The sequence below is a fragment of the Diabrotica virgifera genome, chromosome 6 (genome assembly GCF_917563875.1).
Source record: "Diabrotica virgifera virgifera chromosome 6, PGI_DIABVI_V3a".
Lineage (NCBI taxonomy): Eukaryota > Metazoa > Arthropoda > Insecta > Coleoptera > Chrysomelidae > Diabrotica > Diabrotica virgifera.
In genome coordinates this window covers 235,364,576-235,382,823 of record NC_065448.1, presented here as the reverse complement: position 1 = coordinate 235,382,823, position 18,248 = coordinate 235,364,576, and the positions used below count along the sequence as shown (strand labels likewise).

The 18,248-nt window shown below is 31.6% G+C and overlaps 1 protein-coding gene across 1 annotated transcript; it reads left to right on the top strand.

Annotated features, from left to right (window-relative positions):
- Positions 1-580: 580 nt before the first annotated feature.
- LOC114335900 (retinol dehydrogenase 12-like) lies at positions 581-17,885 on the top strand. The gene is made up of 4 exons (XM_028286182.2): positions 581-792; positions 8,498-8,863; positions 10,880-11,008; positions 17,356-17,885. Exons 1-4 carry the CDS (start codon positions 672-674, stop codon positions 17,700-17,702), a joined length of 963 nt encoding a protein of 320 aa, XP_028141983.2. The 5' UTR covers positions 581-671; the 3' UTR covers positions 17,703-17,885.
- Positions 17,886-18,248: the final 363 nt, after the last annotated feature.

Here is an 18,248-nt window from a genome sequence, read left to right as displayed (position 1 = left end):
TAGAGTATATTAAAAATCATTTGAACGTAAGTAGAGTTTTAGATGTCAAACTACTACAATTCTACAGGGTGTGAATATTACTACGAAATTAATAAAAAAACGTAATTATCTTTTAAAATACCCTGTATAATATTACAAAACCTCATATTTTAAGAAAGAAGACATCGAAGAGAATCCAAAACTGTAAAAATATACAGGGTCTCCCATTTAAAAAAACGAAGTTATAAGCAACTTCCGCTATAACCGGAAGTTGCAAAGAGATGAAAATATTTTCATTTAATAGATCATCCTTCAAAACCCCTTTATTCCAATTTTCATGATTCTGTTGCCTTTAGTTCTCGAGATATTTCCAATAGGCCAGTTATCTGCCACACCCTATATACTGGCTGACTAAGGCCATTACAAAGCTCAAAATTCTCGTCAAATCATCTACATCGTATCTACTATCTGATCGTTGGTTGTTACTAAAATATAATTTTTTGTTGTTAAAATATATTTTGAGGAATTAATCGTAGAATTTTTTTTCTGTAAAATCATTATAGGTAATAATTGCTTAATTATTCAATCAATAGAAAAAATGAAGGTCAAAAATAAAAGCCAACCGGTTCGATAGAATATAGAATCAGTCTGAAATAAACACAACAACCGCATTTTGGTTTAAAAACGAAAAAATGGGATCTATGCTTGCTGTTCCCTGTACTTCACAATCTAGATTGGATGGAAAAACGGCCGTGATAACAGGAGCAAACACAGGAATTGGAAAAATAACGGCCAAAGATTTTTATAAACGAGGTAAGTAAAAATATACCTATATTTATGTTAATTACTGTTTACAAATTTTTGTTTTGGTTTGAGATACATTGAATCAAAGTGAAAGGTACAAGGTGAAATATTGATTACGTACTTTAGAACGGAACTAAAACTTTATTTGTTTTATTGTTTAATATGGTCAATGGACCTCCAAATATGAAAAAACCGATGAGTACCACCATTTAAAGGAGTGTGTTTTTGAGAAAGGGGGTGAATTAGTCCATTAGTTCATTAAGTTTTTTTTTTATTTTTACTCAAATTCTGTGCACTTTTCGCACATATAAACCTACCAAAAAGTGGTTTAAAATTAAATATACTATCGAAATGTCAAGAATATCCTTTTTTTTTGTCAAACATATATTCAAAAACAAAGTAAAACCGAAGAAGAAAAGTCGCGATTGTTTTTTGCCAAATAACTTTTTTTCCACAGAGATACAGGTATATACACTGCTTCACATAAAAAACTTCTATCCTTTATTTTTAAAATGACGTTTTGTAAAAGTCTTTAGGATTTATAATATCCGAGATATGATTTTTCGGATTTTTTCACTCATACCATTTTTGGGTAAATTTTCCCTACTTATTCGCAAACATTTTTTCTACGTTGTTTTAGATATACAGAGAGAGTCTGTAAAGTGGAATAAATTCAATATTTTAAATACTAATTGTTTTTTTGGAAAATGCTCAGACCCATCGATTAGTATTTCAAATTGTCCTTTTTGACATTCAATAAAAATGTATACAGGGTGTCTCAATTTAGAGATATGACGTCATCGTCGATTTTCTTAAATGGCAACACTGTCATTTTGATAGCTAATTTGATAGGGTTTGTAAAGTTATACATAACTGCAAAATATCAAATTTTTATTCTCTACCATTTACAAGATAATAGAAAATAACAAAGTTATATCTGTAATTTGGAATATATTCAATAATTAAAATACTAACTGTTTTTTTTTTTAAAAATGCTCAGACCCGTCGATTAGTATATCAAATTTTCATTTTTGACATATAATAATAATGTATACAGGGTGTCCCAATTTAGAGATATGACGTCATCGTTGATTTTCTTAAATGGCAACAGTATCATTTTGATAGCTATTTTGATAGCTATTTTGATAGCGTGTGTAAAGTTATACACATCTGAAAAATTTCAAAATTTTATTCCCTACCATTTACAAGATAATAAAAAATAACAAAGTTATGAAGAACAAGAAGTAATCAAATAATAATTGAATTTATTTATTTCAATTAAGCAAATGCTCATAACGTTGCCCATTGACAATTTGACAATAATTGAGGGCAACATTATGAGTTTTTGCTTAATTTATTGAAATAATTAAATTCAATTATTAGTTGATTACTTCTTTTTCATAACTTTGTTATTTTTTATTATCATCTAAATGGTAGAGAATACAAATTTGAAATTTTGCAGTTGTGTATAACTTTACACACCCTATCAAAATAGCTATCAAAATGACAGTGTTGCCATTTAAGAAAATCAACGATGACGTCATATCTCTAAATTGGGACACCCTGTATACATTATTATTATATGTCAAAAATGACAATTTGATATACTAATCGACGGGTCTGAGCATTTTTCAAAAAAACAGTTAGTATTTTAATTATTGAATATATTCCAAATTACAGATATAACTTTGTTATTTTCTATTATCTTGTAAATGGTAGAGAATAAAAATTTGATATTTTGCAGTTATGTATAACTTTACAAACCCTATCAAATTAGCTATCAAAATGACAGTGTTGCCATTTAAGAAAATCGACGATGACGTCATATCTCTAAATTGGGACACCCTGTATACATTATTATCGAATGTCAAAAAGGACAATTTGAAATACTAATCGACGGGTCTGAGCATTTTCCAAAAAAACAATTAGTATTTGAGATATTGAATTTATTCCACTTTACAGACTCTCTCTGTATACAATTATATATACCTAAATATGTTAGGTGTTTACATTTATTAGAAAGAAAATTAATTACCTTTAAAATGGTGTATTGTAGAAGGTTCTATGATTAATTTTAAGCAAGATATGGTTCTTCAAAGTTTTCTTCTTTTAACAATTTTTGCTAACTTTCACGGCTATCTTTTAAATTCCTCGTTGTAACTTAGTTCCTTGTACATTTAGGTACGAACATTTCCAAATAAGAAATAAAGCTTATTTTCTGTACGTTAAAATGCAAGAAGAAGTGATTTTTAGTATCCGTTTTCTTCTTCTTCATGTGTCTCATCCTATAAGGACAACAAGAGTTCTCTTGTTGTTTTTCCACTCAACAGCTTTAAATTTTTCAACCAGGGGGCTGATTCTAATTCAAATTTCGACTGAAAACAAGTCGCAATCAATATGGCGACGTTGAAATGCGACTGTGGGAGCCTTGTGGATTTTAGTTGAACTAACGAAATGATGTCACAAAATAGCGACTATCGAAATTAATAGCGACTCCAAAAAGTGGTTGATATTAGGTGCGTTCGCGGGTACAGTTGACAAATTGTCGCCGACAATTTCTAACCTCACTTAATATAAATAATGCCGTTAATAGATAAATATACAAGGTAGGTATATTTACTTTTAATTAAAATTAATAACTAGTTATTAACTTATACTAGGCAAATATACCTTGTATATTTATCTATTAACGATATTATTTATATAATTTTAAAGTGCGCATGCGATTTGCTGCTAATTTGTCGCCGACAGGCTCCCGCGAATGCACCTATTAAGTGCGTTTGCGGGTGCATGTCGACGACTAGTCGGCGACAAATTAGCAGCACAACGCATGCGCAGTTTACAATCATATAAATAATATCGTTAATAGATAAATATATAAGGTATATTTACTTAGGATAATTTAATAATTGGTTATTGATATTAATTACAAGTAAATATACCTTGTAGATTAATTTATGTATTAACGGTATTATTTATATTCAGTGAGGTTACAAATTGTCGGCGACAATTTGTCAACTGTACCCGCGAACGCACTTATTATAATAGGGAACTTGCATAAATTTTTAAATATTAAAATGATATTAAAAAACATAAGGTAACATGATCTTAAAACGCTTGCATGCGAAAAAAACAAATATTTTTAACCCGTACGCTAATTACGACGCTTTGAAAATGCTATAAAATTCAAATATCTTAGGAGGCTCTTGAACGTTCTTCTATTGGTTCAACGTCACGGGCCACGGTCAACCGGGCCTAGCAGTCGGAAACAACGCGATTAGGGTAGGTATCACGGGTATATTACATTTTAATCGTCTTTAATGGAAAATTCCTTGGTATTATTTATGTTCATTTTATATATTGTAATAAATAGTTCCCCAATCAGCTTAGTTTTAAACTGAAATTGATAAAGTTGAGTGCTACTTTGTAAAGGTTTAAAACGCATAATATGACGGACGAGGGTTTTTCAAAAGGTCAATTTGACTAACTTACCTACCGTTGATGTCTTCATGGTGGCAACTTTTATAAAAAGTAGTGAAAGCTATTCTATTGGAGAAATTGGACAAATGAGTGTTTTGAAAATATAAAAATTTGTATGTACAAAGAGGACCGGAATAAAAAGGTAATGGTTCAAAGATTGAAATCCTGTTGTTTATAACTCTGTCGCAAATGCCGGTCAAATTTGACTGGTTATACCTGGAACCACTCCTCACAATTCAATTTTGTTTTCTTCGAAAATGGCACAGAAGACGTGCCCTTTTCAACAGCGTTAACTTAATTTAATTTAATCTAATATTTTCTGAGAGGTTCTATTTGTTTATAAGCCAAAAATTGTTTCTTTATAACATTCCTGAGACCGCTCTAATAGTCCAATTTCAAATCTGTAAAGTACGTTGAATAGGTATAGTGCTTTTTTATACGAAATCATAGTTATTCTGGTGTATCATAATCTTTCTGGTTTTTATTTCGACCGAAATTTTTTAATTAACATTTTAATTATTGCTAAACTATTGGTAGACCGGGCAGTATCGTCGCCCCCGCTAGCGCAATTATTCCGATTCGATTTTTTTGCACAAACTTACTCAAAAAGAGGTCCTTATAACATATCCACAGGGTGCCGGCCGGTGCCGTGGTCGAAAAATTTTTTAAACAATTTTTTTAAACAAATTCACAAAAATAATTTTTTCATTTCCGACATTTTTTTTTAGATAATTTGGGTCATTGTGAGTAAAAAAGGTCTCTGGTAATTTTTCTCTAAACTTGACTGTTGTCGAGTTATACGCGATTAAAAATTTGAAAAATGCGAAAAATGCCATTTTCAAGGCTTCATAACTCGATTAAAAATTATTATTATGAAATTCGAAAAGTGACAAAATCAAGATTCAAATATCTTCTTCAACGTCTTGAAGAGACTTTTGGCATTATTTTATTACAAAGCTGTTACTTTTAGTTATTAACAATTAGCGCTATAGTCCAACTGTATCGTCACCCCCGTTAGCGGAACTATTTCGATTAGATTTGTTTTGCACAAACTTAATCAAAAAGAGGTCCTTATAACATATCCACAGGGTGCCGGCCGGTGCTGTGGTCTAAAAATTGTTTAAACAATTTTTAAACCACCGGCAGGCACTCTGTGGATATGTTATAAGGACCTATTTTTGAGTAAGTTTGTGCAAAAAAATCTAATCGAAATAGTTCCGCTAACGGGGGCGACGCACGATACAGTTGGACTATACCGCTAATTGTTAATAACTAAAAATAACCGCTTTGTAATAAAATAATGACAAAAATCTCTTCAGGACGCTGAAGAAGGTATTTCAATCTTGATTTTGTCACTTTTTGAATTTCATAATAATCATTTTTAATCGAGTTATGAAGCCTTGAAATGGCCATTTTCGCATTTTTCAAATTTTTCATCGCATATAACTCGACAACAATCAATTTTAGAGAAAAATTACACGAGACTTTTTTGCTCAGAATGACGCAAATTATCTAAAAAAGAAAATTGTTGGAAATAAAAAATTTATTTTTGTGAATTTGTTAAAAAAAATTGTTTAAAAAATTTTTCGACCACGGCACCGCCCGGCACCCTGTGGATATGTTATAAGGACCTCTTTTTGAGTAAGTTTGTGCAAAAAAATCGAATCGGAATAATTGCGCTAGCGGGGGCGACGATACTGCCCGGTCTATGGTTAGATTGTCGCCGGTCTCCTGATACACAGAGAGGGGTTAAATTATGAATAAATTTATTTTCTCTAAAATAGACGATTTTAGAGAAAAATCCCGAAACAGGTCGATTTTTATTGTTAAATTACAATTTTTTGGCATATATTTCATACTAGTGACGTCATTCATGCGAGCGTGATGACGTAATCGATTATTTTTTTAAATAGGAATAGGAGTCGTGTGGTAGCTCATTTAAAAAAGCGTTCAATTCTCTATTCAGTATTATAAACATTAATATAATTATTTATACAGGGTGGCCAAAAAAATTTTTGAATTAAATTAATTGACGCAAAAAGAAGAATGTATGTAATTTATTTAACTCAAAATACATTCTATTGCTGTCACAAAATAAGAAAAAAATGTTTATTTGCTTAAATTTGCTTTTAGCTTAAATTAAATGTTCAAACTGCCAATAGGTAGGAGGGAGCTGTTTGTGATTCAATTTAAGCAAAAAGAAATGTTTATTTGTGAAATAAACTTTTTTTCTATTTTTTGACAACAGTACAATGTATTTTGAGGTAAATAAATTACATACATTCTTCTTTTTGCGCCAATTAATTTAATACGCCTCTGCAACTCTTGCAGTGCTGCGATCAATCGTCTGCATATTTGATATTATTCACTAGTGTTCCGTTAATTGATATGCCTTCATTGGTGTCTTCTAGTGCCTCTTTAAACATTTCTTCTGACCACATATTAAAAAGTAGAGGGGATAGTACACATCCTTGTCGTACTCCTAGTATACGTCCTTGTCGTACTCTTCTTCTTATTGGAATCTCTTTAGATTTTTGTTGGCCTACTCGAATTATTATGGCTTTCTGATATTAGGCAATTGATTATGTATTCTAGAAAGGAACTACAACGTTAACGGGGTTTTATTGGGGTTTTATTGTTTCATATAATCAATGGACCTCTAAATCTGAAAAACCTGCAGAGTGCTACCATTTAAAGTGGTGCGTTTTTGAGAAAGGGTTGAATTAGTCCCTAGGTACAGGGCGAATTAGGGTGAGTTCTATGAACTTTCGGAACACGTCTACAGGAAAATTGTTCCACGTTAAATTTACTATCGAAACATCACATTTTAAAGTCAAAAATATTTTTTTTACAAAAATATATTCAAAAGAAAAGCAAGAAAAAACAAGAAAGATAGCAATTTTGTTTTTTGCCCCATAACTTTTTTCCACGGCGGTATAGATATAGGTATTGCTGTCAATAAAAAAATCTTCCATCATTCCTATTTATAATGACGTATGATAGGAGTCTCTATGATTTATAATTTCCAAAATATGATTTTTCAAAATTCTCCACTCACAGGGAATTTGGCCCATTTTCCCTGTTACTTCTTAAATATTGTTCTGTAACTTTTTTCTATGTAGCTTTAGGTATACACAATATTACATTTAGTAGGAAGAAAAGTCAATTATTACCTTTAAAATGGTCTATTGTAGAAGGCTGTATGGCTATTTTTAAGCAAGATATGGTTGTTCAAAATCTTACACTTTTAATGATTTTTGATATATATTACGATTATTTTTAAATTTCTCATTAGAACTTTTTTTATTGTATATTTAGGTATATACATTGTACAATAAAAAAGAAAGCTTATTTTCTTTACTTTAAAATTGTGAATTGTAAAAAATTCTAGGACTATTTTTAAACAAGATATGTTTTTTCAAAATGTGACATATACACATGCAATAGGTCCCACTAAGTTGGAGCCATATGGAAAACTTCTTTATTATTATCTTTATGAAAAAAAAAATATTCTTTATAAAATGCTCTGCATAGTCTAAAACCTAAGATGCAATCATCAGATATAAAATGTTATCAATAGTGTACGAGGTATGTTAAAAGATATGCATTTCGCTCAAAAGTAAAGTACCTTTATATTTCACAATTCTATCGAAAAGTGTTCTTAAGAAAAGTTATTTGGAAATAAAAATTATGTTATAATATGCAATTATATTCTTCCAATTGAAATAAATAAAAAAAAATTAAAATTTTTCTCAAATTACGGATACCCTTGGATATCCTACGGATATCTTGCTTAAAAGTAGTCCTAGAATTTTTTGCAATATACCATATTAAAGTAAAGGAAATAAGCGTTTTTTAATAAAGTCAAAAAATATTTTTAACGTTAAAATTTGATATTTCGATAGTAAATTTAACCTGGAACAATTTTCCGGTAGACGTGTTTGTACCAAAAGTGCATAGTACTCACCCTAATTCACCCTGTGCCTAGGGACTAATTCACCCTTTTCTCAAAAACTCACCCATTTAAATGGTAGGTAGCACTCCGTGGTTTTTTAAATTTAGAGGTCCATTGACCATATGAGACAATAAAATCCCGTTAACGTTGTAGTTCCTTTTAGCTCTCTTTATTTGAACATAATAGTAGTATCCATACTATCCACAATTCATGCAATATAGGGTTAAATAGGTCACGTATTTGTCGGAAAATTTTTGTAAATTATTTTGCATTTTACAGGAGCCTACGTAATCATCGCATGCAGAAACTTAGACAAAGCAAATGAAGCTATCCAGGAAATAAAACAAGACTGTCAAGGTCAAGAAAATTTGGGGCAGCTAAAATCCGTCAAACTTGATGTTTCAAGTCTAAAGTCTGTAAGAGAATGTGCTGAAGAACTGAACAAAACCGAACATAAAATAAACCTTCTTGTGAACAATGCAGGAGTAATGGCAGTACCCTTTAGCAAAACAGTCGATGGCTTCGAACTTACTTTTGGTACCAATCATCTTGGTCCCTATTTGCTGACGTTGCTGTTGTTGCCTAAGATTATACAAAGCGGACCAGGTGCTAGGATTGTTAATGTTTCTTCTTCAGTGCACTCAAGTAAGTTTTTATTCTAAAACTCTTTACCTTTTGGTTATAGTGACTAGTTTACTAGGATTTTATTTTGATAATTTTTCTGTGCGAGTAAAACACTATAAAAAGTCACAATGAAGCTAAAACTTACAATGTTAGGTTCAATATGCCATCTCCTAATAAATTCAAAAGATTATACACGTTATATTAGTCTGTTGTGCAGTGATGCCAATCGGAGTATAATTATCCGATTTGCGTATCTTTTTGAGAGTTGTCGCATCTTCTTCGTATCTTTAAATAAATCGGATATTTGCGTATATTTTTCAGTGTATCTACCAATCTACTACAACACACTAATAACAAAAATAGACTAAAAAAAATCCGCTTCTCATTCATATACACTAAGGTGCAAAATTAACCACCTTCAAAGTGGGTCATGTTTGATGTCTCGAATTGCCCAAACCTGTAGTCCGATTTAGGTGATTTTTTAATATGTTATAGCCTTATTCTTTAACAATCTCACTGTAATAATATTGTTGCTAAACAGGTAAATTTTCATTGTATACCGGGTGTACCAATCAAACTGTGTATTTTTCTCAAATTTCGCATCACCCTGTGGAATATTCTAGCATGTATAAAATACTCAAATTAAAGCCCAACCATAGCCTCGTGTTTTTTTAACATTCGGTTGTTTGATTCATTCGTTTATGTTGAACTGTAAAAAAGTTAGGTACTTTAACAATTAGCCATATTTTTCATCAATACAGGGTGTTTTTAAATTAGTATGACAAACTTCAAGGGGTAATTCTACATGAAAAAATAATGACAGTTTGCTTTATAAACCTATGTCCGCAAATGCTTCGTTTCTGAGGTAGAGGGTATTGAAATTTTTCTTACAAATTGACGATTTATTTATTGCTTTAAAACCGGTAGAAATATGCAAATGAAATTTGATGGGTTTTAAGACATAGTTATTGTACATTTTTTGACACACAAGTGAGAATTTAAAATTCACCATTGGCGCATGCGGGTAATATGAGCCGTCGTATTACCCGTATCCGCGCCTATGGTGAATATTAAATTCTTAATTGTATGTCAAGAAATGTGCAATAACTACGTCTTAAAACCCACCAAATTTCATTTGCATATCTCAACCGGTTTTAAAGCAATAAATAAATCGTCAATTTCTAAGAAAAATTTCAACACCCCCTATCTCGGAAACGAAGCATTTGCGGACATACCGTTTATAAAACAAACTGTCATTATTTTTTCATGCAGAATTGCTCCTTAAAGTTTTCCATACTTATTTAAAAACACCCTGTATTGATGAAAATCATGGCTAGTTGTTAAGGTACCTAACTTTTTTATGGTCTAATGTAAACGAATGAATCAAAAACCAAAATGTTGAGCAGACATGAGGCTATTGTTGGATTTTAATTTCAGTATTTTATAAATGCTAAAATCTTCCACAGGTGATGAGAACTTTGAGAAAAAGACACAGTTTGATTGGTACACCCGGTATACAATGAAAATTTAACTGCTTAGCAACAATACTATTACAGCGATATTGTTAAAGAATAGGGCTATAATATATTAAAAGATCACTTAAATCGGACAACAGGTTTAGGAAATTGGAGACATCAAAAATGGTACATTTTTAAGGATTCCGGTTAATTTTGCACCTCAGTGTATTTTCAACAACACATTAATTTTCTTTGGTTCCACCCAAATTTCTATAAATATAGCCTATAATTGGATGAATGTTAGCGACATCCGATACTTTCCTTGGTAATTATCTAAGTAGGGACAGATAAGAAGGGACAAAAGGGACCTGTGCGAATTGTTTTTAGAATTTGAATGCACACATTTTTCCACTTAAGGCATACTGATCCAATTCAGATTTCAAAAACAGAGATTCTGCCGTCCGATTTTGATTTTATTTATGGGTTTTTAGTCTTTGAACCTCTTGTTACATTTTATCGATCATCAATTTAATAAATGGATCATCGTGCACCAATAATATGATTTTTTGTTTTGTTTTAGTGACTTGTTCTGGGCCAGATTTCGAAGATTTGAACTTTGAAAAAAGAAAATTTAATACTAACCAGGCTTATGTATACAGCAAATTGGCAAATATTTTCTTTACCAGAGAGCTGCATCGAAGACTCAGAGGTATAACAAAAAGTATTCAGTTTTATTTATTAAGGGTAGGCGCAAAATCTTGGTCCAATGCTATTTAAATGTATTAATTTTTTTCGAATTCTAAGTTAAGTAATAAATATTTTTGAAAACTTTAAACGTAGAAAGAAAGATTAGATTATTTATGAGGGCCGAAACACCCTTAGAATAAACAAAAAGTTTCTTTTGAATTGAAATATTTGAAATTATAAATCACACTAAATTTTCTCTTCTTTTTTCACCCCTGTAACTTATTAAAATAAGCAATAATTGCAAGTTTTAGAATTCCCTCTTGTCTTCTTCGCTTCAGCATCCATCTGGCTTGCAATTTTTACAAGTCATGGAGATTTCACCAGGAAAATGGTCCAATAAGTTTTTCAATTAAATATCTTTTAAAAATATTTTTAAATATTTTTATTAGGTTGAAAATTGTTGACTTTCATTTAGCAATCAGTTGCAATGCGATGACGGCTCTCGGTAGTTTGTCACTTAAGGCAGAGAACATCAAACATACGCCTCTTTGATAATGCCTCCATCAAGAGGAATCGCCGATTAAGAGCGCTGGTTTGCAGTGGCGGCTCGTGATTTTTACAATAGGGGAGGCTATACCTAACTGTAAAATATCTAGACAAATTTGCACTAGCAAAAAAAATCTAATTTAAGGCCCCATTTTTTGACCATTTTTTATTTACATTTTTTGTAATATCATCGTAATTCACAATTTCATAATATCATATCATTTTAAAAATAGTTAGTCTAATTGTAAAAGAATTGAAACAGACTGTATGAGTTGTACACACTTCTAAATAGGTCAAACCGGCAAACAGGTGTATGTTCTCAAAGAAATTGAAAATTTTTTTTACACACTTTCAATTTCTTTGAGAACATACACCTGTTTGCCGGTTGGTCCTAATTGTAAAAGTGTATTACCAAATTTTGTGTCGTTTATTTGTTAACAATACTATCTCTGTAAGTAGATATGCATATCAAAATTAATACAGATTTGAAGTTTTGCAGTCCATTCAGGTTCAAGGTTCACATTTTTTAAGATACTCAACTTAATTTTTTAATTCTAAAAGCGGCCTACTGCGAATCCAAAAACACGATAAATTACCGATATTTTGCTTTGCATTACAGATATCGGAAAAAGTTATTTGAACAAGTTGTTCCAAATATTATTCTAATCCCACATACCAAATTTCATCGCAAAATTCGCACTTTTAGTTTTTTCATTGTAATTTGTAGTCAGGATCCTAAAATCGCAGAGGAGGCTACTGGCCGATTAGCCGCCCTTGCCCAATCTCCGGGCAGCGTGTGCGTTAAGCGATAATGCAGCTCTAAGGAGACCGGGTCTCCTTAAGGTACTAGTACACTTTAGAAGACCAAAAATAATTATTTTTTTCAAGAATATTTTTCTCAGAACCTTTATTAAAAATGAAAATAAAACTTTTTACATATTAGTATCTAACTAGAGTACAAAAAATATATCTTTTTTCATTTATACATGTACACTAATATTGTAGAGGGCGCAAAAGTCGAGGCCTTGAAAAATGATGGCGGACAGTTAATCTCAGGATTGGGATATCTGAAATAAAAAATTTTGAAAAAGGAAGGTTTCTTACGTGACAATTTACCACAATTTGACGAAAAAATAAAAAATAAATATTTTTTAACCATGAAAAACTAAAGAAAAACGGGCGATCTTTTTACAAAAATTTTTAAAATTTCCTTAAAATCTCTCTTTTGCGGAATTTTTCACCAACGGTGGTAAATTGTCACGTAAGAAACCTTCCTTTTTCAAATGTAGTACGATTTATTTGTTTCAAAGATCCCTATCCGGAGATTAACTGTCCGCCATCGGAACTACTTTTTTTCGAGGCCTCGAGTTTGGCGCCCTCTACAATATTAGTCTACATACATAAATGAAAAAAGATATATTTTTTGTGTTTTCTAAGAGTTAGCTATTAATATGTAAAAAGTTTTATGTTCATTTTTAATAAAGGTTCGGAGAAAAAAATCTTGAAAAAAAGCTTATTTTTGGTCTTATAAAGTGTACTAGTACCTTAAACTACCATGCTTAAACGCTGCTGGGCTGCGCGGAGCATTAGCAAGTGAGATTTTCCGGCCAGTAGCCTCCTCTGCGATTTTAGGATCCTGACTACAAATAATAAAAAAACTAAAAGTGCGAATTCTGTGATGAAGTTTGGTATGTGGGGTTAGAATATTATTTGGAATAACTTGTTCAAATAACCTTTTCCGATATCTCTAACGCGAAGCAAAATAGCAAAGTGAACAGAACAGTGTAGCACGTGTAAAAAATTTATGAGGAGGCTAAGCCTCCGTTGCCTCCTCTGACCAGCCGCCACTGCTGGTTTACGCTCTCTGTATTAAGTGAAAAATAAGACAGGTTTGCCTTCGCAGTGCAACTGAATAAAAATGGTATGCATTTTTATTTTTCTATTAGTATTACTCCTATAGAGTAACTAGGTCCATTTTCCGTTGGAACTTACCACGCTGGTAGTCCATGGAACCATGGAGGTGTCACCAGGAAAATGTTCCAATAACTTTTTCAAATAAATATCTTTAAAGTGAGGAAGTTATACCAAAGAGAGACCGATAAAATACTGGAACAGCATGAAAAAAATGAGGAAATATGGAATATTGAAGAGAGATGGAAAAAATTGAGAGACACGTTATGGAACACTGCAAAACAAGTATGTGGAATAAGAAAGAATGGGAAGAATAATAAAAGAACTGGATGGTGGAATAAGAAAATAAAGCAAGCAGTAAAAAAGAAGAAAGAAATGTGGAACCGATACATAAACACAAATGAAGAGCAAGGCAGAGACCAATACAGAAGACAGAGAAATATAGTGAAAGAACTAGTAAAAGATGCGGAGAAGAAGAGCTGGAAGGAATTCGGTGAAGAATTGAATTAAGGTTTTGGGAATAACAATAAACAGTTTTGGAATAAAATAAGAAGCATGAAAGGAATAAAATGGAAACAAATAAGAGGAATTAGAAATGAGCGAAATGAATTGAAAACAAACATACAGGACATACTAACCATATAGAATAAGCACTATAAAGAAAAATTCGAGACAAGCAACCAACAAAATGAGGAGAGAGGACAACAGGAAAGAGAAGAGGACAGGGACAATCGAATAGACGAAATTCTCCGACAAGAGGCGAAAATCGTCGATTAAGAGTGCTGGTTTGCGCTCTCTGAACTAAGTGAAAAATAAGACAGTTTGGCCTTCGCCTTGCAACATTTTTATTTTTTTTATTAAAATAAATCTTATAGAAATTTTCAGGGACTTTCGGCCCTCGGTATTAATGCAATCTTTCATTCTGCGTGTAAATTTTTCAAAAATAGTTTGTAGGATTCGAAAATATTTGCGCCTACTTCCTAATACAGAATTTTGTCAAGGATCGGCCCTACCCCAATTAACGTATTAGTAAAAATAGAAAAAAAATTGTGACCAATACCTTCTGCCTGTAAGAGTAATCTGAAATTTTTGGCAAATATTCAAAATTTCCTGCGAGTGAACCGCGAGTACATACATTCTTTTTTTTGTGTCAATTAATTAAATTAAATTTTTTTTGACACCCTGTATAATAATTATGTTAATGTTTATATTACTGAACAGAAAATTGAATAATTTTTCAAATGAGCTAGCACACGATCCCTATTCTTATTTAAAAAATTGATTAGGTCATCACGCCCAGATGAATGATGTCACTAGTATGATAATATGTAAAAAAAAAGAATGTGTGTGTACTTTGTACACACGTAAGAAGTTATACTTCTATTACATAATTTCAACGAAATAAATATACTTAACAGTTACAATACCAAAAATTAACCAAAACTTAACAATACCAAAAATTAAAAAAAAATGAATATGAATTGTCCGGGATTTGAACCCGCGATCCTCTCGATCTCTAGTCCAATGCTATACCAACCGAGCTATCAAGCCCCGTGCTTTTGACGTATCAGATATAATTACACATCACGGTGACAAATAGATCAAAGTGAAGTATAAAAATAGATATTTTATTATCTTACGCCCGAGGAAGACAAATCCAAAGACACAAAAATTATAATAAATAATTAGGGAGCGGATTTATATGCGATCAATTTTGATGAAATATGCGCATATATATGCGGTAAAAAATTACGAAATATGCGCAAGATATGCACAAAAATTCAAAAAATGCGCATTTCGAGAAACCACACATTTTCTGCTCTATTCTATTCTAGGGGGTTCTTTTATAGGGGGGGGGGGGGGTGGCAATCTTATTTATTTTTCAAATAAAATCATTTTTTTATATATGCAATTTATTCACAGTTTTTACAAAAACTGCTACCAATAGTTACCTATTTAAAAGAAAACAATATCACTATAAATTATCTTCGATTATAATTCACTACAATGTGTTTTTCCAAATTCTTTACGAGGAAACATATTCTTCGTTTAGATAAAATATTTTTATAACTTGAAAAACTCCTTTCAACATCAATAAAAGTAATTGGGGCGTATTTAAAATAACTTGATAATTTCCGTTAGAAAATCGTAAAACTAAGGTTAAAGGTGTAAATTCTCTTAACAATAGAGGATTTAAAAAATTACCAGAATTATAGGTACCTACTAAATATAATAAAAGTAAATAAAATTCGGATTTCCGGGTAAACCATCCTTCATCACTACAACCTACAATCATTTTATAACGGCGTACTATAAGCACTATTAGTAAAGATCGGGTATTTTCTAAGAAAAAATGAAAGGCAGTGAATGAGCAGTCTCTCTTCAGGTAGTTCTCGAATTAATATATATGAAGGGCTTAATGTGAAACAATGACAAGCCTCAAAAAGGTAAAAGTGAGATATTTGACTTTGAATCTTAAAAATAATATTAAAAAATCCAGTAACAACTTTTATTGTTTTAGTTTAGATATTTCGATGCATCATGCCCTATGAGATCATAGTTGACAACAATATTAATAAAATTACTTGAAACTTGAGAAAAAACAGCATTTATTTAAAAAAAAAATGTGGCATGTTACATTATTCCATTAATAATAAGTACCCAAATTTTAGATATAAGTAGATTCAGAATTTTCTATTATTGACTGAGTTCGTGGTGGTTTCAACCCTAGTGTTAAACAGTGTTTATTTCTTTGTCTCCATCAACTTGTTGGAATTTTTGACGGGTGTGTTTGGTTTTGTCCTTTTTTTTGACGGACCTTGTTCATTATCCTACAACCAAATGCAATAATATAACAAGCCACGTCATAAGCTACTACATTAATCTTGAACGGTAATAATGTGACAAGCCACATTTAGGAAAAAATTACATATCGCTGTATTTTCATTACTTGAGTCACTTCTAGATTCTACATAGTCAGGGTTACGGTCACTGTCATCGAATGTCAAGTCAACTTTACTATTTTTCTTGCTAGAATCATCAGAACTCAATAATTATTGGAATTGCTTCCGCCCATGTTCGCCATTTTGATGTGGCTTGTCATTATGTCGAGTAGATATTAGAGACAAACTAGACCTATGCAATAGTGTGACCATAGATTTATCGGGCCATCTATTAACGAAGGGCTGAGATAATTTGTTAGTGGCTTGTTATACTATTACTTTAACCAAGAATAACACTAACTTGTTTTGAAATCATCTGTGGCTTGTCATTGTTTCACATTAAGCCCTTCATATACATAAGACAGCCTGTGCGGGGAAATATTTTGTGTTGAATTAAAAAATTTAAAAATTTTTTTTGGACTTAAATGTTTTTAAATAGGCACAAAATATGCACGTTTCTTTAAAAATATGCAAAATTTAGTAAAGTTCTCAAATATGCGAAATATGCATGCAATATGCATTTAGCATAAAATCCGCTCCCTATAAATAATACATTTATTAAGAACACTAATATACTCTTTTAATGACTTATTTGCGCTGATACATACATAATTTGAAAGAATAGCAACGAATTACATACTGTCTGTCTGCGCATGCGCCAGGGAATTATAAAATTTCACCCTCGATCGTAAAGAAGTATAACTTCAAAAATCATGAATTAAAAACAAAAATCAATCAATGAAATAACGAATTTATTCCTTTCATTTGCACCATACTTTTTATCTATACCTTAAAAGCAGGAAAGAAGGTGGGATATAAATACCTGCAGAGAAAGACCAGTTGAAAAAAGGAATACAGTGGGAACTGTGGAAATCCCTGTTGGTAGTATCTAAATAATCTTAGCTTTTGTCTTGTGTCTCACAACAACTAACTGTCTTTTTTTAGCAATAGAAATTTTTATGTCTTTTAGATCATGGTATCGATGGAGTAAATGTTTATTCCCTCCATCCCGGTGCAATCAAAACTGATTTAAGTAGAAGCATGAACGAATCGTTGTTTCCAGGAGCTCGATTCATTTTGAAGGACCTAGGGGGAATCTTCATGAAGACGCCAGAGCAAGGTGCCCAGACCCAGATTCATTGCTCAGTCGATGAAAAATGTGCTGACCAGAGTGGATTATACTACAGTGAATGCAAACCTGTTGAGCCCTCGAAGGTTGCTTTGAACGACGATATGGCAGCGAAGATGTGGAATGTGAGTTGGAAATTGGTCGGATTAGACGAGAATTATGATCCATTTAGAACAAGTAGTAACTAGTCGTATTTTAAGATAATGTAGAAATATGTGGATTCGGTGATAACATCGTTATAAAGTATAGAGATTACATATTTAGTTTGTGATATGTATTTTTGTAACATATAGTATAGTGGGTTAAAAATTTAACTAGGTTTATATTTTGCAGCCATTGTTTGTATATAGAATAAATAATTTTTAATTATAGAGTAGATCTTTATTATTATATTTATAATATGTATGATAAGAGAAAATTCATGGAACGTCAGTTAGAGGAAATTGAGGCGGAAAGTAAGACTCAGAACACCAAGAAATTCTACACAAAAATCAGAGAACAGAATAGAGGTTTCAAACCAAAAGTAAGTGGAGTTAAAAATAAACAAGGGCAAATAGTACCACAAGATCAACCATATATGGAAGTCTGGATGGAACACTTCAAGGAGTTATTGGCAGAAAATCAAACAGAAGAGATTACAGAAATGGAGGAAGAGTGGGAAAATAATGGAACGAATGAGCCAACACTCGAAGAAGTAATCGAAATAATTAAAAATAACAAAAGCGTAAGAGGAA

What these genes read in the sequence shown, in the direction of transcription:
- LOC114335900 (XM_028286182.2), top strand. Translation starts at nt 672, where the DNA reads ATGGGATCTATGCTTGCTGTTCCCTGTACTTCACAATCTAGATTGGAT. An exon ending in CAAAGATTTTTATAAACGAG is followed by an intron (nt 793 to 8,497) that starts GTAAGTAAAAAT and finishes TGCATTTTACAG; the next exon opens with GAGCCTACGTAATCATCGCA. An exon ending in GCTGCATCGAAGACTCAGAG is followed by an intron (nt 11,009 to 17,355) that starts GTATAACAAAAA and finishes TATGTCTTTTAG; the next exon opens with ATCATGGTATCGATGGAGTA.